We start from the raw sequence: 24,210 nt of genomic DNA on the forward strand, positions 1-24,210 counted from the left end.
TTCTGAGTTTTGCTCGAGACCACAATAAAATGGCAGCCTTGCCATGCATCAGCCAGCCTGTGGAGTACAGTTTTGTGCAGTTTCAGACCTGATTTGCATGTCGCTGGCCTATCAGTTTTTCGCCAAAAAGCACATCTCTGTTCCAGGGTTGATGCACATTTCCCTCGCTTCCTTCGCCATGGTCCTTCCATTCTTCATGTGCGCTGAAACTGCGCACTCGTCACATACCATTCATAGTTTGTGCTGTGGAGCCTCTTAACACGTGACAGTGCTGCTTGTGGAGAGGCTCCACTTTTATTGCGGCGCACTGTGAAGGGGTCGTGAAGGCATTGCATCATTTCGGAGCAATTCTGCTTTGGTATTTCCGACAGTGTGCGTGCAGTAAAGCATCTGTCGGAACTGCGAAAGATCAGTGTTGCAGTGCAGTTTTATCTCAAAAGCTGGAGACCTCCGGCCAGGCTTCCATTCTGTAAATTTACCATTATGCGAATAGTTCTTTGAAGTCCGAATTCGGCAGTGCATTCATTGCAGCCACAAGCTGCCGTGCGCGCTTCTTTGTTAGTAATTCGTCAGCTTTTCATTTTTAGGCAGTGCCATGCACGCCCTTTGATACTTGAAAACAACTCGTATGCGTCTGCAGTGTCTTGCTTTTCTGAAGCTTTGACAGATGCCTACTAGGCATGGAATGTTTAGAATAGTCACTTGAGAAACACTAGACAACGCAGGTAAATCCACAGTGGTACTACTGCTGTGTGCAGGGCAGGCATTGGACTGGAATTTTAAATCCCTCGCTGCCTTTTCCCCCTCCTTTTTTTTTGTTTCATTATGCTTGACAGGGTCCAGGAGAAGCCTTATGTAGAACTGAAGGACAGTGCGGGGCGCCCTGACGACGAAGTTGCACGCGAAGCCTGGGAGAATCACGTACTGCGCAACCGGTCGGTGGTTGTGGACCTGTTCCATGGCCAGCTACAGTCGACAGTGACCTGCAAGGTGTGCGGCAACACCAGTGTCCGGTTCGACCCCTTCAATTTCCTCTCGCTGCCGCTTCCCATGGAGAGCTGCGTGCACATAGAGGTGGTCGTGGTGCGGCTAGATGGCAGCGTGCCCATCAGGTGTGTGTGCATGCCCTCGGCTACTTTTTCTTTTTTTTCTTTTTTTTTTTTACTCATTTAGAGTGTGAAATATATATGCAAATGCGTAAAGGAAATATCTTTCATGCACCGATTTTGGAGAGCACAGCTGAGAACCTTACTTCATTGTATTGAGATGCTGGCGTCAGTGTGGATGTTATTGGGAATGCATTGAAGCTAGTAAGCAAAATGACAGCCTGCTGACTTTGGAAGTGGTTGGTGGTTGCATTCTTCACTAGGCTAAGGTTTAGTTGGTATGGAGGCTTTAGTCCAAGTGAACAGTGCTCAGTCATCATCATCATCATCATCATCAGCCTGACTACACCCACTGCAGGGCAAATGCCTCTCCCATGTCTCTCCAATTAACCCTGTCCTTTGCCAGGCACGGCCACCATACTCCCGCAAAGCATGAGGACGTCTAACTCCATAGATAGAATAGAGCTAGTAGAGCTGTTGAAGTTAATAAATAAGCGCAAGGTAGCCGACATCAGGAAGTTTAACATGGAGAAAATCGAGCATGCTTTAAAGAGCGGAGGTAGCCTAAAAGTAGTGAAGAGAAAACTAGGCATATGTAAAAACCAGATGCATGCGATAAGAGACAAAGAGGGCAATGTCATTAGCATGCTCAGAGTAAGCATGCTTTTTTTTTTCCCTTTGCGCAGGTATGGTCTGCAGCTGAACCCGGACGAGCGGTACCTGGCAGTGAAGCAGCAGCTGGCTCCGCTGTGTGGGCTGGCCCCACAGCAGCTGCTGCTGGCCGAAGTGTGGGGTGCCGTGGTGCGTGCCCTGCTGCCGGACGAGCGCCGGGTGCAGGCCACGGCCGGGGGTGTGGGCCTGTACGCCTACCAAGTGGCCCCGCCCCTTGAGTGTGACGAGGGCGGTGCCTTAGCACCCCACGTGCGGGAACCGCAGACACTCACCCAGATCCAGAGGATGGTGGTCACTTGTGAGTATCGGTTACAGTTATTATTGCGAATATTGTAAACAGGAAAGAGGTTACCAGAATTTAAGGATCTCATGAGTAGTGGCGCAAGTCGGAGCTGGCAGCTGCAGAGTAGGAGCTTAGGCATTGTGTAAGTGCATCAGCAGGGCTCTAAAACTGTGGTACGGTGCTCTCTCTTTTTCTCTCCTGCAGTGGTAGTGCTCATTTGTCAAGAGGTTCATGTGCAGCTGTGCTCATTTACAGTATGCTACAACAAAAAGGCCGCACAAAGGATGAGAGCCAACCAATCCGACCGGTAGTTCTTGTGACTGCATTTATTGTGAGTTGCGTAAATTTTAGAGAATTCTCTATAGTGGAGCAGCTTTCAAGCAAGGGAGGTAAAATTGTAGTTGAAATGGAGCTCTGAACTGCTGAGCTTTACAAAGTAAAGATGATTTCCAAGCCTCTGTAGCTAGTTGCTTAGATCTGAAGGGACTTTGCAGTGTTTCTTCGCCAGCTGTGTGGCTGCGCTGTAGTGGACATCAATTGGGGTCGTCTCCATCACTCAGAAGTCTCACTGTTGCACTTGCTCACTGGACACAAAGGGTGGAGAAGCTTGATACTAGGCCGTGTGCCGCATTGTGGTGCAGGTGCCAACGGCCCGCACAGCAGCAAGCCGCTGGTCAACGGCAGTGTTCCCTCGGGTGATGGCCTGGGGCTGTGTGGGGCGCCCATGGAGCTGGGCTCAATGGCGGGTGCCGGGGAGGCCCCCTCCTCCTGCCAGGTGACCACCACCGCAACGTTCTTTTGCTGCAGCAGACGGGGTGGCAGCCGGTGTGGCCCCCGTGGGGCCGTAAGCAGGGTCGTAAGTGCCGCCTCGAGACACAGCGCGCGCCCAGGCTCACCCATGTGTCCGTGTCTGTGCGCAGCAGCCTATGCCCCCCCCGTGCGTGCGCACCTTCCTTGCATACATACCTCAAGTTGTGTGCGTAGTGGCGCCCCTCACGTTCACTTTTGTGGCCATCAGTTCGGTGTCCGTCACCCGCTGCCCCCCCACTTGCTGCCGCTGTTGCCGTCGCTGCTGCTCATCCTGTTTTTTATATGTTCTTTCTTTCTTGCCTTTCGTGTTGCCACCGCTGTTGATGTTGCTGCCTGTTTTCTCCGACACTGTGGCGTCTCTTAAGCTATGTTTGTTTGATTCAAGTCTGACTGGATGTCACAAATATTGCTAGAGCTCTTGTGTTACACAAAACCTTGGAAAGCTTGTGTTCATTATGTTCTTTTATGCAAACTCTTTTCTTTATCACTGATTAGCACAGATAGCATGCCAGGTTCTTTGTGACTTCACAGAACTGCTTAAATGAAAACATGGGAGTGTTTGCGAAGGTTGGTCACAGGCAAGTTTCTAGCTGTCTTACGCCTTGAAAGATTCCAGTATTTGAGCATAAAAAGGGTTGCGCAGATTGCGTTTGTTGTGCAGCAACAAGTTATATATGCATGCAGTCACTGAAAGTGCGAAAATATGGGGCAGGTGCCAGTGTTCAAGTTAGGGGCACACTATGTCAGAGGAGCAGGAAAAGCATAAATAGCTTATCACATTCAACTTCGGTCATGTTGAAATGCATCAGTGGTGCTTAAATTGTGCACCGTGGACTTTCCATAGTATAGCATAATGGATTTTCCTAAAATTAAGGCTTCAAAAAAGGAAGTGCACAAATTGCATGCCGATTTCACGAATATGTCCTAAAAAACTCTACAAAGGTCATAATGAGCAATGTTAAGTTGACTCCGCAACTTGCGCTCCTGGCTGGTCAAACAAAGTTTACTCGAAATATAAATCTGCACGTCACCCCCCACCCTCCTCCCCGGTTACTTCCGGTTACTTCGAAAACCTGGTTACTTCAAATATTTTTCACTGTCCTTGTCACTTTGAATTATTTAGGTGTTACTGTTCGCTGTAGTAGTTAATGATTTTCAGATAGTGCTTTTGTTTCCACAATTCAGTGCTAAGCTCAGCGCTTCTCTGATGTGAGAATGCAGTGGCTCACTGCACACCATTGCAATACATCATTCATAGCACTTTGATTGCATTTCACTGTGTGCTGGAATTCTAATTTCAACCTTGAAGGCAGTGCCGCAGTTCTTTTTTTAGATCTTTCAAACAAAAGTATTCAGGGTTTAAAGGTGTCATCCTTTGTGATACAAACCCATGGGAAGCAGTGGCTTTGTCTGTCCATCTGTAGCAGTATTGAGACCCTCAGTGGATATGTGGTGCCTGACTCGCATCAGAAAATGTTCATTTAGTCCCTGAAAACAATTTCCTGAAATAGTGTGAACAGTTTACTTGGGGACCATTGCACTCCTCGGTGCCACTCTTGTGTGCCCTAGCTTAGCTTACCCTCACGCGAGCACATTGTTATCTGACAGCAGTGTGTAGAAACCGCAGTGCAATTTGCACACTTCCTTTATTGCTTCTTTTGTGATCTGTAGTAGCAGTAACAATCTTTTCTTTCCATTCAGGATGTGACATCATGCAGCTGAGACTCTTGCACCCTGGTTAATGTAACTGTAACGATTGGGAGGCTTCTCAGTGGTAACTGATGGTTGTTTCTCGCTAACCAGGGACAAATGGCCGGGAACGAGGGCCTGCCAGAGCGGCCAGACACCCCAGGTTCAACATCCTCAGGAAGTGCCGCCAACTCGGGATCCTGGAATGGGGTGGGATCCTACCCAGAACTGCCATCTGGCATGAGCTCTAGCCTTACAAGCAATTGCTCAGCGGCTGACCTGTCCGAGCTGCCGCGGAGAAACTTTGTTGTGGCCTACCATCGAAAGATGGTGAGTACCCTTGAGCTTTGGATTGCAGTTTTCCTTGCAAGCGTGGGAGAGGTGGTTGTTCGAAACCGAACGTGTGTGGCTCCGCCTGTTGCAGATGCGGCAGGACGTGTACTTCCTGTCATCCCAGAAGACGCGGCCAACGCTGTTTGGCCTGCCCCTGGTGTTGCCTTGTCACGAAGGCACGAGCCGGCAGGACCTGTACCGGCTCGTCTGGACACAAGTTGCACGACTTGTCTCCCCACTGCCACCCTCTGAAGCCACTGTGCCCAACCACGCGCAGGACTGGTGAGTACTCCAGTTGATGGAGCACTACCACTGTTGGAAGCTTCCAGGATGCGTGGGTGGTTGTTGAGGCACATGAGTTGTGATGTCAGACATGGCTTGCCTGGTTTCGCCGGCACAAAGAAAGCGGGGGCACCGTCAAGTACATGCGAGTGGAGTGTGCACACCCGTTGCCCTTTCCAGTGTCGAAGCCAGCTTTCGTTGTTGCAAGTGTTTGTAAAAGCACACTGCGAAGACACATCGAAGCGGAAGATCAGCGATCAAGCATTAACTTTCATCAGGCTTTATTTAAGTCGTATGGCTTTGTGGGCTTGTTGGTTCATGGTCTTGAAAAACACTGTAGTACAGCGCCCATGGTGTTCATTTCTGTTCTTTGTGTTTTTGTCTTCTGCTGTGCTGTAGTGTTTTTCTGGCTTTATTTATGGATCAGGCCAGCAAATATAAAGAAATAAAGGCGGTACGTAAAGAAATGCAACGATTGACTCATTTTTACTCGAACTGCTCGGAAAACATCAATTTGGACTTGGAGCAGCATAGACATATGCTCGATACATTAGCCGATACATACGCTGCCTCTCTCATGTGATAGACTTCTAACACTTAGGGCATAAATGTGCCAGTAATATATGTCTGTATTGGTTCTCTAGTACTAGGCTTGTGTGAAAGTGCCTCGATTGTGTCTTTTTTTTTTTTTCTGTGCGTGCCTTTCTTACAATCGCCAGCCTGGTTCACAATTAATGTCAAAAGTTGGCACTTGTTCCTTGTCTTTTTTTCGCCTTGATGTTTGCCTTGCCAGTGTTCTTTACGGCTTTCAGGATTAACTAGCTCGCCTCAAAGTTTTGCTGAACTCTAAAGTCATGGGAAGATTCAACTGTGTGCAAAATTTTCTTGATACCTAGCAAACTTCATCAGCAGTGCACATTTGAAAAACTCTGAGTGTCTGGAGCATTGGTTCAAAAACCAGGACAATGCTTATACGTGGTATATTAAAGGTGTAATATTAAATCTATCTTAAGCACAAAAATCTAATTGAAGCTTGAAGTGATGGGTTCAGCTGTATTTACAAGCTTTTCAGTTCGGGGTGCTTGTGTGCATGTGGAGGTGCGGTGAACTGTGGTCGTGTTTGCAGAATATCCGTGATAGCTTGATGCTGATGTCCTGTCTTCTGATTTTGTTTTAGTGACGATAGTCTTGGATATGAGTACCCATTCACATTGAAGGCTGTGCATAAGGATGGATTGATGTGTGCCTGGTGCCCCTGGTACAAGTAAGTGTGCTCACAGCCTTTTACCATTTTGCAGCTTAATATTCCATGTGCTGTATTTTTGTGCCTGCAATTTGTGTGTATGGCTACTGCTTACAGTGGTTGTAAGGACAGTAAGTTCCATACTCTAATTAAGATAGTGTTCAGTACAAGCTCCTTGCAGTTCTGCTTTGCTTTGCAGCAAAGTGCAGTTGAAGCTCATTAACTCAGTGTGTTGGAATGCAAGATTTTGATTAAATGCATTTCTGACTAAAAGCAAAGCTTTGTTGCACCGGCATATCATATTTTATTTATGTTGAACAGAATTTCTTAAGTACAGTTTCTGACCAATTTTTCACTTGAAGGGAATAGGAAAAAGGTTCAAATCAAGCAAACTTAACTGCCCCAATAACTGTATAACATTACGGATGGCTCTGTGACACTGTCTGAATAATTGAGCTGTTTGAATTTTTGGAATTTGAAAAATAATTTAAGGACTATACTAATCAGTGCTAGTTTTTGTGATTCGTGGTGGGTGTGATAATATTTTCTAGTGAGCAAACTATGAGCAGCCCTTTGATGTTACTGCCATCAGGCTTAGTACAGTAGAACCCCGCTGTAGTAAACTTGATTATAGTAAAGTGAAACTGCGGTCCCATTTCGCCTTCCATAGACTACTGCATATATTTTTTTGATTGTAGCAAAGTTTTTTTTCGAAGAAATGACTATGGTAAAGAGCATCTGGCCATGGCGTACTTTCTGGGAAATGATGGCATGACGACAACACGACAGGCAAGAAGCTTAGGATCGCGAGGCCTACTTTATGAGGCAAACAAGACTACGATAAAATGGCGCGCTTTGAGATGGCTTCACCACCAAGCTAGAGAGCTGCAGGAGAAGCCAACTTTTTAAGGCCACGAGGCAAAGCACACTGCACGCACGGAAAAAAAAAGTAAAGCTGGCTGTGAACGTGGAAGTAAGGCGGCATGGGTCACTGAGAAAAGAAAACCAGTAAAAGTGCGGCAGAAAAGGGCAATGTTGCAGCACGGGGCAGCAGTGGCAAGCAGCGGAGGCACGATAACACTGCATGGGCGGTTTTTCTGCACTTCACTGTGTCATGCGCGTTTTTGAAGTATTGCCTCTTAAATGATGCTGAGGCCTTGTAAGACGATGCTGGGGTCATGGAAGACGACGCCGTGTTCACGTAAAGCTTTGGTTTCACATGGAATCAGACTCGCATCATATTAGTAGCTGCGTTGTATTTGTGCAAGTGCAGTATTTTCACAAGGTGTAAACGAAATCGAAAACATGATAACATAAAATGTATAAATGAAAATAATCATTGCATAAAAAGACAATAAGAGAAGTAGGGAAGGTATTTCTGAGTTTTTTTTTTTTATATATAGACCGACACTTTTTGTGTTTCATGAGTAGCCAGATAATTGCCAGAGCGCATCCTCAGAGCTCTGCCATTACCAACAGCTGATGTAGTAAAGACCCTGGTACTGTCAAGGTTTTTGCTTGTCTGAGCTACTTTACTATAATGCAGTTCTACTGTAGTGTGAAACAATTCTAGCTTCATTTTAGCTGCTTCTGCAGCACGGAGTTTGAACAGGCTTGTCATGGCTGCTTTCGCATGTGGTTTGCCCATTGTACCATATAGGCGTTGTGGGCAGGCACTAATTGCCTGCCATAACGAATGTCATATGTGATCGCCAGGATTTCAGTTAAGCTGGTTGAAAATCTGTACAGCACCTTCATGCATCTCCTTGTTCAGGTGGTTGGCAAGACCCATTGCTGTCATGTATGGTGCTGTGTGGTGCATGAAAGAGTTGGATGAGGCAGGTGCTGCTCGGAGGGTTGCGTTTTTGAACACACTTTCTAGATTCCTTGTTAGCCTCACTTCTGGGTGGAGAGCGGAGCTGCTGTGCAACCATGTGCATCATTGAAAGCTTTTTTATCTTAGAATGAGAGAAAGAACTATACGTATGAGGGCCTGCGCTTGCGCTTCCTGCAGGAAGTAAAAGAAAAGCTGCGGCTAGCACACAGAACAAAATAGAGCTTCATGTAGACGCTGGTTGAGGTTGTCTTCTTAGAGATTCAGTTTCACTGCTCTGCAGAGCTGCTGAAGCGTTTGCCTCCATTGCGAATCTTGGGGGGTCTCGGCCAGAGTCGACAAATTATCCAGAGGTCCACGGACTACTTGAATTGTCTGGCGAAATCTACATAAAAAATTTCTGGACAGAAGAAAATTTGCAAACCAGGTTTTGAAACAAACCAGTTACAAGTTATTCAGGTTTTATTGCTTCTAAACCTTATTTGAGGTTGTTTATCCACTCTTATGTTAGGTTGTGCTCTTTGGTGGTGCTCTTTCTTTGGTTGTGCTCTTTCTTTGGTTGTGCTCTTTGGCTGTGCTCTCAGGTGGTGCTCTTTCTTTGGTTGTGCTCTTTGGCTGTGCTCTTTGGCTGTGCTCTTTGGTTGTGCTCTTTGGTTGTGCTCTTTGGCTGTGCTCTTAGGTGGTGCCCTTTCTTTGGTTGTGCTCTTAGGTTGTGCTCATGTTCTTAAGTGCAATCCACTTAGTTGTATTTGTGGAGGCACAAGTGTACATTTTAGTATATTCCTTTTTCTCCAGATTTTGCCGTGGCTGCCCAATAGACTGTGATGATGCAGACTTCAACTTTAGCTCTTTGTACCTGTCCATTGACTGGGATCCAACTGCGTTACACCTTAGGTACCAAGCTTCACAGGAAAGGGTGAGTTTGTGTGATATTCCAGCATTACTGTGTGGTCTAAAACTGTCTCCTCAGTTACCCTTTTGTGAGTTGCACTAGCTGTGTAGGGTTTAATATTATTACAGAGCCTTTGCATTTCATTTCTTTGATGTAGTCTAGCTTTGTAAGAAGGCAGCTTTGAAAGTTCTTAATTGCTCAGTTGCTCCTGAATGCTGCTGCAACAGAACTCCGCTTTTAAAATTTTAAAGGGGCCACGGAAAAAAAAAAACGCACCAGGGAAGCGCACATGAACAAAAGTATGTTGTTGGCCGCTGTGTTTTTTATTATTATTTCTAGCAGGGGAAGCATGGTTCTCTATAATCTGCAAGGCTTTGTGGCTCCTTCGATTGTTTGCTTGCACAGAATTCCCTAAACACCCTGCAATGGCTCTTCATCTGCCTCAGCAGCTGTTGGAAGGAAGGCAGCAACGAAGATGAGGGGTTACCTCTTGGTATTCATGGGCGTCGTTGCCCATGGAAACTCGCTGTCCTTCCTTTGCGCGGCACGTCCATTCGTTCGCGGCATGACCTGCATCCGTATCACTGGTATTGTGATTCAGGATGGTGCGGATATGGTGAAAGCATAATTGTGGCTCAGATATAAGTCACTTGCAAGCGGAACATGGGGAGCCACGAAGTTTGTGATTTTGAAAACTGTTTTTCTGCTGAAGGATTATTTTTTAAGTTCACGGATTTTTCGGATGGCGCAATTATTCACACCACTTTCCGGGTCCCGCAGAGCCTGAAAAATTGATCAGCGGCTGTAATTTGATGTCTCCGCGGAATTTAGTGGATTCTTTGTTCTCGGTTCACAGAACCTAGAAATTTCCCCCACAGAAGCTTAGAGGCTTTAAGCACGATGCTATGTGCTGCTGAAGGCTGGGATGAGATTTTCACCCTTTGTCTAGTTGTGTGGCACCACACTTGCTACTGGGCATGGGATTTTCAAAGGAACTAGATTCATATTAAACTTTTAGTTAGGTGCACGTAGTGACTCTGCTGGTAACGAATGCGCACGCGCAGAACACTACATATCTCGCTTCTTGCAAGTGTACGCACACTACAAACCATGGCATTCGTGCACTTCGGGCTCATTATGGGATGCGTTGACGAGATGGTGACATGCTGCTCACTCACTTCGGAAGGAATACATGTCTCCGCTGCATTCTTTGGAACAATAGCTCACTCTAAATGGTAACATTCATTTTATTTCACACAGCCGCCAACATGTCAACGTAAGAGCAATGAGTGGCACTTTTTTCCAGATATGGCAATTTTCAAGCTCTTAGGCCAAGCTAGCTATATGCAGTATACGTTTTCGTTGTAACTACGACACCTGGCAAAACAGTTCTCCAGCTTTCTAGCAGCTTTTACATCATTTTTTTGTACTTCAATAGTTTTTCTTGGAACAAAAATGGCTCGTAATCATCAATAATTACGGATAAGTTTACTCTACCCAGTGCTATATGCTTTCACTTCTTGTCGCTAGATGGTACCACTGTGTGCACGTGCACTTGAGGGACATTATGCACGGCAAACTAAAAGTGTTATATCTGCTTCATTTGCAGCACACACAATGCAGTGAGTGATGTGTGTACCCAACTAAAAGTGTCGATTGTGAACGAAATATTGAGCTTATTGGTGAAGTCACGTCGCTATGTTTCGTTTTGTCAGAGGCTTTATGCTTTGGCGTTGAACAACACACAAGTTCACACACATGGCTCTTGCGCTGACAGCCTTTTCCTCCGCCCTTCTGTCCTTTGCGGCTTTCCCTATGCTGTCACATACCTAGTACCCTCCTGCATTTATGCTCGCAAGTGCAAAGTTCACGAGCGTCCTCTGACACTGCCTGCTACTAGGTCTGTTGTAGCAGACACCTTAACTGCTACACAGTTCAAACAGCTTTAAAATTCTGCTTTCCTCAGCTCCAACTTTCAGAGGGACTGTGTAATGCCTTTTTTCTAAACTTGCGTTGCGGCTGGACTTGTGTTGTGTCAGGTCTTCAACGACCACCCGAGTGTGGAGCGCACGCGGCAGCAGAAGGTGGAGCCCATCAGCGTGCACGACTGCCTTGCGGCCTTCACGAAGGAGGAGCAACTCGGTGACCGGGAGAAGTACTACTGCTCGCATTGCAAGCAGCATCAGCTGGCCACCAAAAAGCTGCAGATATACCGGCTGCCCCCCATTTTGGTGAGCACGCACAGTCCTGCATGTGCTGGATATGTTAGATGTGTATTAGATGGTTACTAGTTCCCACCAAGCGAGCTTCAGAGACAATATACCTGCTCAATGCAAAATAGTGAGGCATGACTTCTGGGTATTTTCTGTTGACAAAACTAGCATGTCTGCTGGGCAGTGAGCAGCACCTCCTGATTGTGCATCCACAAGTAGTCTTTATGCCCACTGCTATGCCATAACCTTCTTCACCACTGTCGTGCTGTTGTGACCCTGCTTCTCACGCTTGTTGCAGATCATCCACCTGAAGCGCTTCCAGCTGCTCAATGGCAAGTGGGTCAAGTCGCAGAAGATTGTGCGCTTCCCCTTCAAGGATTTTGACCCAACCGACTACCTGTCACCAGTGCCACGCAAGGCAGCGCTCAGTTTCCGCCGCTCCCAGCAGGCCCAGCCCACGGCCTCCCCCCTAGTCAAGCGGTTGAACCCTGAGCTGCCCTCCCGGTCGAGCATGGCCAGCCCCATCCGGGGCCGACCAGATGTTGCCGAGCTGCGGTCGGGCTTCTCTTCGAACGCCCAACAGCAGCAGTTGACAGTGGTGGCTTCAACGGCACCATGGCCCCGCAATGGAGTGCCACTGTCTAACGGCAGCGTGGATGCTGGCGGTGGCGGGGAGCCTCAGGACCACCACAAGCATCGGCTGCACCCAGGCTACAGTCCGCTTGACCTCAAGTACCAGATGTATGCCTTAGCGGTGAGCACAACTCTTGCTGCTTGACCTTGGTGTAGGTGTCCTTTTCCACAGCGTCACCTGGTGCATGAAGTTCGTCCGGTATACTAGTAAATAGGCTTAGTTTGCTCTGTGCATGGTGAGAAACTCTAGCTCCTCGGGCTTCTGTGCTTTTTCAGATGTTGTTCAGTGTCATTTTTTTGTTATTGTTGAAGGGTATGCTTTCATTTGGCTATCACAAAAAAATTTGGTTAATGAAATAAAACACTATTTGGTTGTACCGTTTCTTTTGAAGTAGCACATTTACTGTACACATACTACAATCAATGATAGGTTTCAGTGTAATTTTGTGTTGCTGCTTGCTCACTCATCTCGGCCATCTTTTTGGGTGGGCAGCATTAATCCAACTGCAAATTTTGTGTTGACACATACTGTTGATCTGTTGTTGTCTACTGTGCTACTAGAAGCCCATTTCTTAAACATCCTTGTCATAATAAGGGCCTTCTACCCCCCTTTTCACTCGGAAGTTTTGGTTTAACAGTCGTGGTTGCGTGGCACTGGCCAAGGCATACATTGCAGCAAGGAATATTTTACTGCACTTGGTAATAACAGGGTTACAGGCGCCACGGTCAGGCATTTGCAGCCATGCTTTTCACAGCCGTACCCTTTTCCGGGAAAGTGTCACACCTTACTGACATACTTCCACGAGTCTCAGTCCTTCTTGTCTCCATAAAAGGGACACTGAGTGCAAAGAGAAACTGGCCTGTATTGATTGATTATTTTGTTATAGTGACAACAGTGGCTACAGTCTCTACTGACCTGGCCAAAAATCAAATAAAGTGTTCTGCCACAAGCTGTTATCTCAGGCAAAATGCGACATCACGTGCCGTTTCGCTTGCATAATCTCTGAGGTTAAACCACAGAGTGATTGCAAAGTCCATAATTCTCTCAATGTCATTATCAACACTGCGAGTTTGAATCAAGTGGTGTGAAAAGGTACCCCATATTCAACTCCAAATTTTACAGCAGAAAATGCCGTATTTACACTTGCATAATGAACCCCCCCCCTCCCCCCCTTTTTTTTTTGTTTTCAAGAAAAGTTGACATCAATTTTTGGGGGTGGGTTCGTATGTGGGTAACAAAAGTTTCTTTTTTTTTTTTTTTCGAGTTGAAATTTCATATACGTCCGTCCCTCCATCCAACAAAAGGACGCACTCAGAGTTTTTGTCGTCAGTGTTTAGCATCTTTCACTGCGAAAGGTGTTTTTTGTATCATGGTGCAATCGGATGATTTTGTGACAGTCAACAGCGCCGACCAGCTTCGGCGAGATAAAGCGATCATGCTGAATACTGGTCCCGAAGGTCAAGTGCGAGTTTTTTTACATGAGGTTAAAAAAAAGTCAGACTATCTCTTCATCGAGAGTAGACATAAGCATGAAATGCACTGCAGGATGGCTCGTAGATATTGGTGGTCGCACTCGAGTCTTGGGGAGTGCCCCACATCAGTCGCCTCTTTTTCCTAAGCTTTCCTTCACAAGGGACAACGCGCTCAGCTTTCTTTGCCACTTTTTATGTATGGCGACGTTTACGAACAGAGCTGGCTACTGGCGGTGCTAATGTATGGTGCCACAGGACCTGTATCACCAGTGCATGCATTACGTAATGACTGCAACTCGTGTGGTGCTGTTACCCTGTCGTCTTGCTCATCACCGCCTCTCAGGCAGGGCAGAACTTAGGCTCCTTCGCGCCGCACACTGGCTTTTACGTGCTGCTCCGGTCGGGAGCGCTGCACAAAGACACCAGGGCGGGTGAACTGAAAGTTTTGCCAGTGTTTGGTTAGGTTCAGCTACGTGTGCTTCTCCGTTCTATTGTCAAGGTCACCTGCCGCGCATGAACATTGGGAGTTTCATGCTGAAAGCTCGCAAGACGGTTAAGTGTGTGTAGTGCAATGTTTAAGCATCAGCTGTGGTGCGAGAGGAGCTAGGCATTTTCGTTTCCAGTCTTGAGCTCACCAACTCACTTTGTGGTCTGAAGGACCTGCTTCCTCTATAGTATTTCAATGTAGAGGATGTTTTATAGTGTTCTGGTTCAAACTGCTACGCTCTTCTCCGATGCTTGAGTGCTCGCCAACTTTCTAAGCATATACTGGCACAGCCAGCATACCTGTCAAGGGCGCCCAGCGTCTTTGCGTTCTGCCAAATTCACTGAGTGTGCCACCCCCTACAGAAGCTCTGATCAAAAGCTAAAGACACTGCACTAAAGACGCTGGTCTGCACTGTGGACGGCACAAAACTTAGTAACGTGCTAAGAAAAGCTAGCACATGAACAAAAAAAAAATTAAATTATCAACTACAAAAGGGGGGGGGGGGTCATTATGCAAGTGGGTCTATTACGTGAGTAAATATGGTACGTCTTTTTAAAAGTTCGGTTGCAGTTTACCCAAGTATCTCTTTAAAAATGCATAAGCCTGCATCAAAAGACATGTGAACTTACACCGTATGAACTTCGCACCTGTATCCGCCTTCTAGAAGCATTGAGTCATGGTAGTAGTAATTTTACATCACGTTCTCCTGGAATAGGTTCAAAGTGGGAGTACACCTGCTGTTTACAGGGGTGGCGTGCGAGTGTGTATGCCATGAAGCTGGGAAAAAGCTTTTACACCTTTCAAATTAAAATCTAGTTGGGAGTAGCATGTACACACGTTTCATTTTTTTTGTGTGTGTTTTCACTCAACAGAACTGTTGCAACTTTTAACTCTTTCCCAGTGACACTGCTCTTGTTTTTTTATTATTATTTTGTGTCGAAATACTGTCAGACCTAGTTGTTACTTGTGCATCACTTAAAATACTTTTTTCCCCTCTCTTGCAGTGTCACACAGGCATTCTGGGTGGAGGGCATTATGTTTCTTATGCCTGTAACCCAAACAACAAGTGGTACTGTTACAATGACAGCAGTTGCAAGGTGAGTCGTTTGATGGGCTTCGATTGTGCAGTTGTAGTAACAATATCAGGTACGCAGTAGTTGGTGCTGCCAATGTTTACAACAATGTCTGCACAATTTGGTGCATGTTGGACACAGAATTCCAGTGGGTAAGCAGCAGTTAAAAGAAAACAAGTTTCTTAAAACAATCTTTTTGTGTGTGTGCATTGACACATTCTAGTGCAGCAAGTGAACTAGCGTGCTTTGTCACCTTTTAGCTCCGACTTCAATAGCTTGCATTGTCCTTTCACATGCACTGTGCATTATTTTCTTTTGACAGCAACTTCTCAACATTGCTTTCAGCTCCAACAGTTCAGTTAATGCAAGCTTTTCTGCTGCTGTAGATTTCCTTAGATGCTGATAGGCTTAGATCCATGCATACATTGGTGTTTCTAAAGACCTGCATCCGTGTTGCTTTGATGCTTTGAGGCTGGTACCAGGGCAGGGGTTCTCAGTCTGGGTGCCATAAAAAATTTGGGTTCCTTGGGGTGCGTTTTGGGTCCCCTGAGCATTTCCCATATTTACATGAATATAACAAGGTAACAAGTCTCCCCCTCCCCTCCTCAGTTTATCAGTTTCATAATGCATCACGCATTATATTCAGAATTTTAAAGTGAATATAATGCATTTTTTTTTGTTCTAGCTGATGAAGATAGCTATAGCGACTTTCACCTCTGTACTCACTAGCTGCTAGGTGAAGCTATCTTTTCTGACTACCTTGGGGCCTCGCGATGCGCACAGGGAAAGTTTGTGGTTATGAGCGTAGAAAGAAGGTGATGCAGGCCTTTTAGAAAGAGAAAGCAATGAAAGAGTTGAGCGGAGTAGGTGGTGGTGGTGGTGCTTGTGGTAAAAACTTTATTGTTGTGCAGAGGGAACCCCTCTGGGTAGGGAATGGAAAGAAGGGCGAACAGGCTCAGTTCTTGGGAGCACGAAACACTGAACAGAACAGCGGTGACACTGGCAGCTCCTGCATGGGAAACTGCGTGCGTTAACACATCGATGGCTTTGTGGCACTCGATAGTGTGGCGCACATTTCTGAAGCATTGACTCTGAGATAATACCAACATAGTCGTTTCCACATTTTTGCTTGCAGTTTTCTTTTTTTTTTTCTGTGCCCTCGTTCTCAAACTCCCTTCTCGCATTATAGTATCCTCGGACACATTATATACATGTGAACACTGTACATCATTGCATGCCTCAGTCTCTATGTTTCCTTTACCCACATTATTTTGGTACTAATCATATTGTGATTGCTCATAGCAGCTGATTGTTTCTTTACACAGCCAGTCATTTTTAATGGAATTTAAAGAATTTTTAAGGAGCATTGTTTCTGCATGCCCTTTTTTGCCTGCATGTCAGTCTGGAAAGGGACAGAATCCGAGACTCGCAAGATTCATCAGCACTATTTGAAAGCCTTTAACGTTCCTCGAAGATAAAAAGATTGAGAACCCCTCCCTGTACTAGGGCATGTATACTTTTTGCCCTTGACTGTAACTGCTGTCAGAAGACTTAACAGTTGCAGCCTCTAGATTGACAATCGGCTTTGCCATGTGTTATACAGCAAGATCTGCACTTACCACGACAGTTCACTCTGGGGGCACATATATTATTCTTTTAAACTGTGCAGGCTTTAATTCTGGAATGTTTGTATAGAAGCTTAAGTGTTGCCTTTAATTTTAATAGTAACCTTGCTGTTCTGGGATTGTGAAGCATATCTAGAGTTTGCATACGCTGCCTGTTGTTCCTGTTATATCTATAGATAGCAACTACTCATTTTGCACCAATGCATTTTTTTTTTTCATTCAGGAAGTTCAGCTGGATCAAATTGATTCGGACTCGGCGTACATGTTGTTCTACGAGCGAGAAGGCATCAACTACGAAGCATACATGCCAAACACAGAAGGCAAAGTGCCTGACGCAAGAGACATTGATGATGAGTTCGAAAATGACTTTCGCAAAATGTGTGTCTTGCAGTAGGTATTGCAGTTAGAAAGGCAGCGCGACTGCCTGCTTGTTTCATTCTTTTTCCCTGTTTGTCCGTCGGGCTCATTTAAAGAGTGCTGTGAAACTCGAGATCGAATGCATTCTTCAGGTGCGACATCCAAACAAGCCAGCCTTTGTTGGAGGGGAACAGCGCAGCAGTGACAGGCTCAAACTCCCAAGGGCCGTCCGCCCCTTACTGCATGCGTTTCCAGCTCATTTCACCGATTTTTCGAGCTCTGACACTAATGCATTGTGAACAATAGCTGTGCTGGGAAAAACACTCCCCTCCTCGTTTTTTTTTTAATGCCTTTATAAGGTCTGAAAACTGCGGTTTGGGTGTGCATTGAAAAATTCATCGCCCTGTGTTTCTTTGTGTACAAAAAGCGTAGTAGAGTTAACAGAATGCTTGCAGCTGTGCTGGTTCATGAAGCTGACTGGAGTGTGTTGTGGTTGCGGACTTAAGCAGCAAGGGTTCTTTCTTCTGTGCGTTGCACAGATGAAAGGCAATGCATTCTTCTTGGTGCGCCTCTTGCCCCCCATCAGGCCGACTTCAGAGGGTGTATGTGCGGACGCAGCCTTGGGTGCCACGAAGAGGGAAATCGCTGGTACGAGAGTCATGCTAGTTGTGTGATAGGTCATTTTTCTAATCAAAAAGGAGTCAGTTTTCAGGTGTTTTTTACATTTTTTTTAGGAAGTAGCAATGGCAAGTTTAATATAAAGAATGCTTAATAAGTGTACATATATACATATACTACTATGAAGATTATACATAAATATGCATATCTGTGCTGCCTGTTTGGGGAAGCCAAGTGAGGAAGAAGAGCCCTTCGAAGTGATCTGGCAAGACCCTCTGTTTTATTGGGGCTCTCTTCAAGCATCGCATGGAAAAGGCTGTGCAGGTATAGTCTCTGTTGTGAGTGAAGATGGGAGTATTAAAAAAAAATACTCGTTGCCATGGTGACGTCGTTTTGAATCCTTTATTTCTGCATGAGAATGACTAGAGGAGAGTAGTTTCAATCTTTTTCTTATTCCACACTTTGCTCTGTTTTAAGAGAGAACGAATGTCAACAAGTATTCAACTTTGTTTTTTTTTTTTTGGAAGACATGACAATGACACAGGGTTGATGCAGCAGCAGATGTGTGAATTTGACATGCTAGAGAATGGCTTGCTTGGCTTTTCAGCTGACTCTTTACTCTATTGAACTGCTTTTGGGGGTAGATGGGGATCGGAGGCTATTTTTTTGTCATGGAGCTATGAAATTTGGCACGCCTGAAATACCTTGAGTAGTTTTGATATCAGTTTTTATATGCTTCAGTGCTAACCTAACTTACAAAAATGCCTGGCATGACAACAAAACATGGTATAGGAGCGTGCACTCAAATTTTGCCCAAAGGAATGGTTGACGCAGTGACATCTCAATATTTTATCAGCCTGATTTTTTTCTACACAGAATTTTATATCCATGCTTGCATAATGCATGCACTCATAGTCGAGTCTGACTAATGACAGAGTACAAAAAAAAAAAACGAATTCTGAAAGAATACAGTTCAGCAAACCGCATGAAATTCTGTGAAGCCATTGTCGTGCTACGCTTTCTGCAAGCAGGGCAGTTGGATCTAAAAACACTTGAGAAAACTGGCACTGAAGTTGCGCAAGCAGTTCACATCCATCAAAATGCTCCAGGACTAACGTTAAATGTCCTTGGCTGTGGGGTGCCTTCTTATATCTCTCTGCTTCCTTTTGTTCAGCCCCGCATGTTTTTCTTTGGGAGGGGTTCCTTTCTGCCGAGAGATGTTAGTGCACACTCGCGTTTCCATTGCCAAAACCACACGAAGTGAACTGCGTTCACGGAAATCTTTGTTCTAAGCAGTTTTAAAGGCTTTGGTTACAAGGTTACGAGTGTCCCTGAATAGTGCAGTGCTGGCTAGACAAATCTGAGCTTGCACAAGGATGACACAGTAAAGGACGAGAGGGCTTCCTTGTCCTTTACTGTGTAGTCTTTGCGTGCGCTAAGAACTAGACTGGACAAGTAGCTGTCACTACGATCAGCTGGCGGCGAATCCTGCGCTGTCGTGGAAACTGAGCTTTGCCCGCATCAGAACTGCGCCGCGGTACCATAGTTAGTTGTTTACGTGTCGCCAAGGTTTTCGCGTTCGCTACCAGGTGTCAACTTTGGGCATAGGCTGGCCTCCGAAGGCATATCAGCGTGGCAGTCACTGGATGCACCTACATGCTCACGCTGCTGCGCGATCGCATCAGTCGCTAGAAACTGCCCTGCGCTGCAGCCACATGGTAGCACCGAAATGAACCAGGAATCCTTGTCGCTTTCACTGCCATCTCATTTCTGTCTTTGCAATGGTTCGCACACAGCATGCTGATCCTTTTCGTGGCTGCTGGTAACCTGGTCCTCGCTTCGTACGATTCATTTGCATCCTTTTTTTCGAGATGCCAGGTTTACGCCTTCCGCACGCATGCTTAGTCTGAAACTCGCAACCATCCATCACAGGTGCACAGACAGTACCTCGCGCAACAAAGGAGTGCTATCTCGCAGAATTGCAGCAGCTGACTGCTCGAGAAACGGCACCGATCAGCAGCCACACACAAGGCGTGCTGGGCGTCATGTGACAGGTCGGACCAATCAACGCTGAACAGCTGCTACTTTCCGGGGGTCACTGCATTGTAACTTCGTGCGCTTGTTTTTGATTGTGGACATATTATCCTATCCTAAAGGGAGGAGAACTATAGTGAAACCAGCTTTATCACACTTGAAAATCTGCCATTTTCGAGAAGATTACGGCAGTTTTTTGCTACCTACAGTCGCAAAAACATTTGTTAAGTCATTTCTGGGCTGTCTTCGGAGGAAATGTGGATACCAAATCTTGAATTTTTTTTTATATATAATTTTTTTTTTTCGATTTTTACTATTCGATCCCCACGTTACCCCCTTAATTTGGTTTCAACTGCAACCTTCTTTGATATTCTTGCTCAGAGCACTAATTACTAGAACTACCACTACCATTCATTTCTGCAATCCTTAAGAACAGCCTATGCAGTATATTCTCTAGGTGGCATTTCATTTCACACATCTTCCATCAGCAAGCACTACAATGGAAAGCTCTCAAGATCATGTGGATATGCTACTCCCAAAACATTAAACATGCACACACACACATACAGCCCACAATAGACAAATCTGCTGTAATGTACTTAATGCACAGTACATCCCGGGTAAAATAGACGGGGTAGCATTTGAACATGTCTCTCTGTTCTTGGCGGAGCAGAAGAGTGAGGCAAACTAAGAGAAAGACACCATTGGGCGTTATGCATAAACTTTGGTTGTCTTAGGATGATGTTCGTGTTTGTGTGTGTGGAAATTCCTTCTATTTGAACGTGAAACATGACAGTAGTACAGTCTGCTAAGTACAGCATGAAAGACGTGCAACCTCCCACACAGCACAACCCAGCCCAGACAATGGGACCATTGGCCACTGCAGTATTCTTCTGCAAAAAAAAACGTCGGGTGAAAAATTACTGAATACAGTATTAGCCTCTCTAAGCATATTTACACGTGGAAAGAAAGCATATGGGTTAGTTGCAGCAAAAAGGACCCTTTGGCTTTGGCACTGTTCACGATGGCTCGGGGACAAGTTTAACTGAATGGAATTTCACGGTACGATCCTTAAACTACATACAAGGCCAAACTTTGGGGTGACCACAGCATTAAGCCTAGATGTGAACTGCGAAAAGCTGCTACAACCAAATGGTTTCAACACCTGCACAATGTGCACTAAAACACGTGAATATCAGCAACACAACATGCTATTATGCAACAAAGCCAAAGAATTCAGTCGGCTGCCCAGCTGAAACGAAGTAACCTGGCTGAAAAAGTTTCCAATAATGAACTCGAAACGCCCGCTAGCAGGAAAACCAGTCTTGAGTGTGGGTGCAATCACAGTAGTCGTACACAGAAATAAGGCCACTGCACATATCGTAACTAGTCACTAAAACAATGTAAAATGCTTTGTTTTTCTTCAGTTCACCTGCTGCACAGACTGCGTGCAAAACATGCACAACTTCCTATGTACACAGTGAAACACCGCCATTAGTTACACAGTAACGGGAAAGTTCTGCTTTAGTCGCACGAGTGTTTTGAAATATATATATATATATTAGATGCTATATCACGTGGCACGAAGTGCGGCTGCTCAGAGACGTCGCCCGACGAATCCTCCTATCTTGGTACAGGTGTATAGATGTGAAAGAAGCAGCGCCACGGGAGTGGCTCCCCCACTTTGTTTCATCACAGTGGCCTGGCCAAGCTAGCAATGCAGTTACTGCCAACCTTCGATCATTAAAAATAGTATGCTTCCAAAAAATGTATAGAAAAGAGACAAAAAAGGTGTAGAACGAGATTACAAAATAAAAGAGGATGCACCGTGGTCAAAGCGTTAAAATCTGCCAGCACTGCCCAAACCACTTTGGCAGCAAGTGCTGACCACTGAAACTAATCTAGTGCACTTGTTTGTTCCGGCTAAAAGCACACAAGCAAACTTCCAACACTTCATCACCAGTACACAACAGTAAGCTTTTTTTTCTTCTAACAGCGCTGTCATTCAACGAAAGCATTATGCACACTGTCTCCACAAGTGAAAATTCAAGTAGCAAAACAAAACCTCTTCTACATATGCAAAGACCAGGCTCTACAAGCGCCAGTCACACAGTAATCGGCAAATGTTATGCTCTGCGTTTGAAACTCTGCTATGTACTGGCAGTGCTCAGTTCAGCATCCGTGCACAACATTAACAACCTTCGCGTGCATCGTGCTCGTTCATTAGCTTACGGTGGTAGATGGAATGAAACCAGAAGCACCTCTCCCATTTTTGTTTCCGTGCATCAAGGCGCCACAAGTCTGCTTATGTACAACACAGCAGCAAAATGACGAAGCGCTGCACAACATCTCGCACCCCGTTTGGCGCACATGTGTATGCCTCGGACATTTTTCTTAGTTGCAACATGAGCAGGCTGGGTGGTGGAAGAACACCACGCTGCTTCCGCTTTTCTCCTTTGAACAGTAAGTAAGAGTACAAACACCAATGCTCTGGAAGCATCTGGCTTCCAAGATCACACAAAGTCTCTGCATGTGGCAGCTGAGCAGGCAGTGCCGGGGGCATTTCCTTCCTGGCTCCTCGCTCCCACCTTGGTGAGCACACTGGCAGCTCGAAGGCTCCATCAGCACCAGACAGATGAGGCAAGGGGGCCTGTGAGCTTGGATGCCCCTAGCACGCTTTAAATGGACCTGCATTAACAAAACAGAACTGTTCACACCATGCATGCAGCTTATGAAATGAAAACACCCCCATGCTGCGATGAGCAAATGGGCCAGATGTTTCAAGATGGCCCTCAACACTCTTTGAAGTGTCCAGACATTTTACTTTGCATCAGGGGCATTCTAAATGTCGCACAGAGACAGGTACAAAAATAACTCCTGAAATAAACGCAAAGTTAACAAAAGAAAAATAAAATACAGGCAAGTAAAGTTCTCTCGACACACTTTTGTGAACGGTTCGCCTTCTTCAGTGACGCAAATGTGCAGAACCAATTGAACTGGTCTATCCACACGCACCGTGGAGGTTTATATTCTATGTTTGCTGCAATATGATTTCACTAGGGGTGTGTGTATATTGAAATTTTCTAATATGATTCGAATATGAACACGAAGAAAAAATTCCGAAACGAATTGCGGTACGAAAAAAAAATTTAAGAAAAAGATAAACAGGCTAACACCATCCTTTTTTCTTCTTTAAATATAGTGTATGTTCTTTGCCACTGCAATAAATGGAACTAGACTGACAAGAATACAAAAATACCTACGAATATTGAATATTTATTCTGTATGACAAAATTCTCAGAAAAATATGAATATACAAGTAGTGTTATCCTTATTTTTTACAAGACTGTGTATGGGCTTCGTCATCAAAATAAACAAAACTAGACCAACTCATGTAGTCGAGAGTTTGACGGCATACCGTCTGGTCAGGTATCATAGTGATGATGGTTGGTTGGTTTATTGGGGTTTAACGTCCCAAAGCAACTCAGGCTATGAGAGACGCCGTAGTGAAGGGCTCCGGAAATTTCGACCACCTGGGGTTCTTTAACGTGCACTGACATCGCACAGTACACGGGCCCCGTACTGGTCACTGGCCAAGGTCAATAAATATGAAAATTGTAACTTTCTGGGAGCACTATGACTCCCTTGTTCACTATCTTCACACAAGGGAGCTGTAGTACTCAAGGGAGCCGCAGTGCTCCCAAAATGTCACAATTTTCATCTTTATTGACCTTGGCCAGTGACCAGTACTTCTCATAGCTAGACCGACTCAGCACCATTAAAGAAAAAAACTGACATGTTCGGAAATGTCTACAGCTTGATGCGTAACAGTATGCAATCCGTAATATGGTCATTAATTCGGACTTCAGTGGACCAGAAGAAATGCTCATAGTATTCTAAGTTCAAGTTCAGAGAAATGACCCACAACGCACCAGTCTGTGTCTCAAAGCAGCGCACAGCTGGGTTCCGACAGCTGGTAAAGCTCAAAAACTGAAACTACACGGCAGGGATATTTTTCAGCCTTGCAATATGGCTTATAATGCATCATGCAATGGGCGAGATTTTTGCACGATCGCTTGCCCTGCCTTGTGGCACCTTGACTCGGTCCCCCCTTCAGAAGCCCCATGCAAAATTCTGCAAGGAGGCTTTCCCGCATGTCGCAGTTGACCAAAACAGATGGTGGAGCTCGAGCTAGAAGAGCTGTGAAAGTGACAGTACGAGTGCTATTAGGTGTGGGCGTTAAGTACGCAACACATTATGGAAGGATCAAACAAAAAAATGCATGCTCACGTGTTACGATAGTTCAAAGCGAGAGGTCAGGTATGTGGGAAAGCCCACTAGCAAAATTTCGCATGAGGTCTAAGCCCAGCAGTGTTTGAATGTGATCTGACAGAATGCTGCTGACACGGCACTGCCCATACCAAGGGCTTGGCACACTAAAGTACTAAATACCTTAACAATGACATCTGGACAAACACTGAAAGGATTGCCACATCCTGCTTTATGCCAGCACAAACAAAACTCAGTTTGCAGTGAAGGGTACCTTAAAACAC

At 45.5% G+C, this 24,210-nt stretch overlaps 2 protein-coding genes across 6 annotated transcripts in view; one reads left to right on the plus strand and one right to left on the minus strand.

Annotated features, from left to right (window-relative positions):
• The window catches only part of Usp32 (Ubiquitin specific protease 32), a 51,018-nt gene extending 33,011 nt beyond the window's left edge, over positions 1–18,007 (plus strand). For 3 of the 4 annotated variants that reach the window (XM_089573938.1, XM_089573939.1, XM_089573941.1), the window contains 11 exons: positions 837–1,112; positions 1,793–2,076; positions 2,703–2,917; positions 4,675–4,890; positions 4,985–5,175; positions 6,353–6,439; positions 9,048–9,168; positions 11,184–11,375; positions 11,656–12,111; positions 14,955–15,047; positions 16,872–18,007. In XM_089573938.1, coding sequence (XP_089430064.1) covers positions 837–1,112; positions 1,793–2,076; positions 2,703–2,917; positions 4,675–4,890; positions 4,985–5,175; positions 6,353–6,439; positions 9,048–9,168; positions 11,184–11,375; positions 11,656–12,111; positions 14,955–15,047; positions 16,872–17,042 — 2,302 coding nt within the window. In that variant the 3' untranslated portion in view covers positions 17,043–18,007. The remainder of the gene's footprint in view (positions 1–836; positions 1,113–1,792; positions 2,077–2,702; positions 2,918–4,674; positions 4,891–4,984; positions 5,176–6,352; positions 6,440–9,047; positions 9,169–11,183; positions 11,376–11,655; positions 12,112–14,954; positions 15,048–16,871) is intronic. The other variant, XM_089573940.1, reaches the window with a different exon arrangement.
• The window catches only part of LOC149363968 (carboxypeptidase D-like), a 52,801-nt gene continuing 46,597 nt past the window's right edge, over positions 18,007–24,210 (minus strand). For both annotated transcript variants that reach the window (XM_089573936.1, XM_089573937.1), the window contains exon 26: positions 18,007–22,345. Coding sequence is in view for 1 of the 2 variants with exons in the window: in XM_089573937.1 (XP_089430063.1) it covers positions 22,336–22,345 (10 nt within the window). In the remaining variant the exon portion in view is untranslated. The remainder of the gene's footprint in view (positions 22,346–24,210) is intronic.

Source organism: Amblyomma mixtum, chromosome 2 (genome assembly GCF_055824585.1).
Source record: "Amblyomma mixtum isolate Tamu chromosome 2, ASM5582458v1, whole genome shotgun sequence".
Lineage (NCBI taxonomy): Eukaryota > Metazoa > Arthropoda > Arachnida > Ixodida > Ixodidae > Amblyomma > Amblyomma mixtum.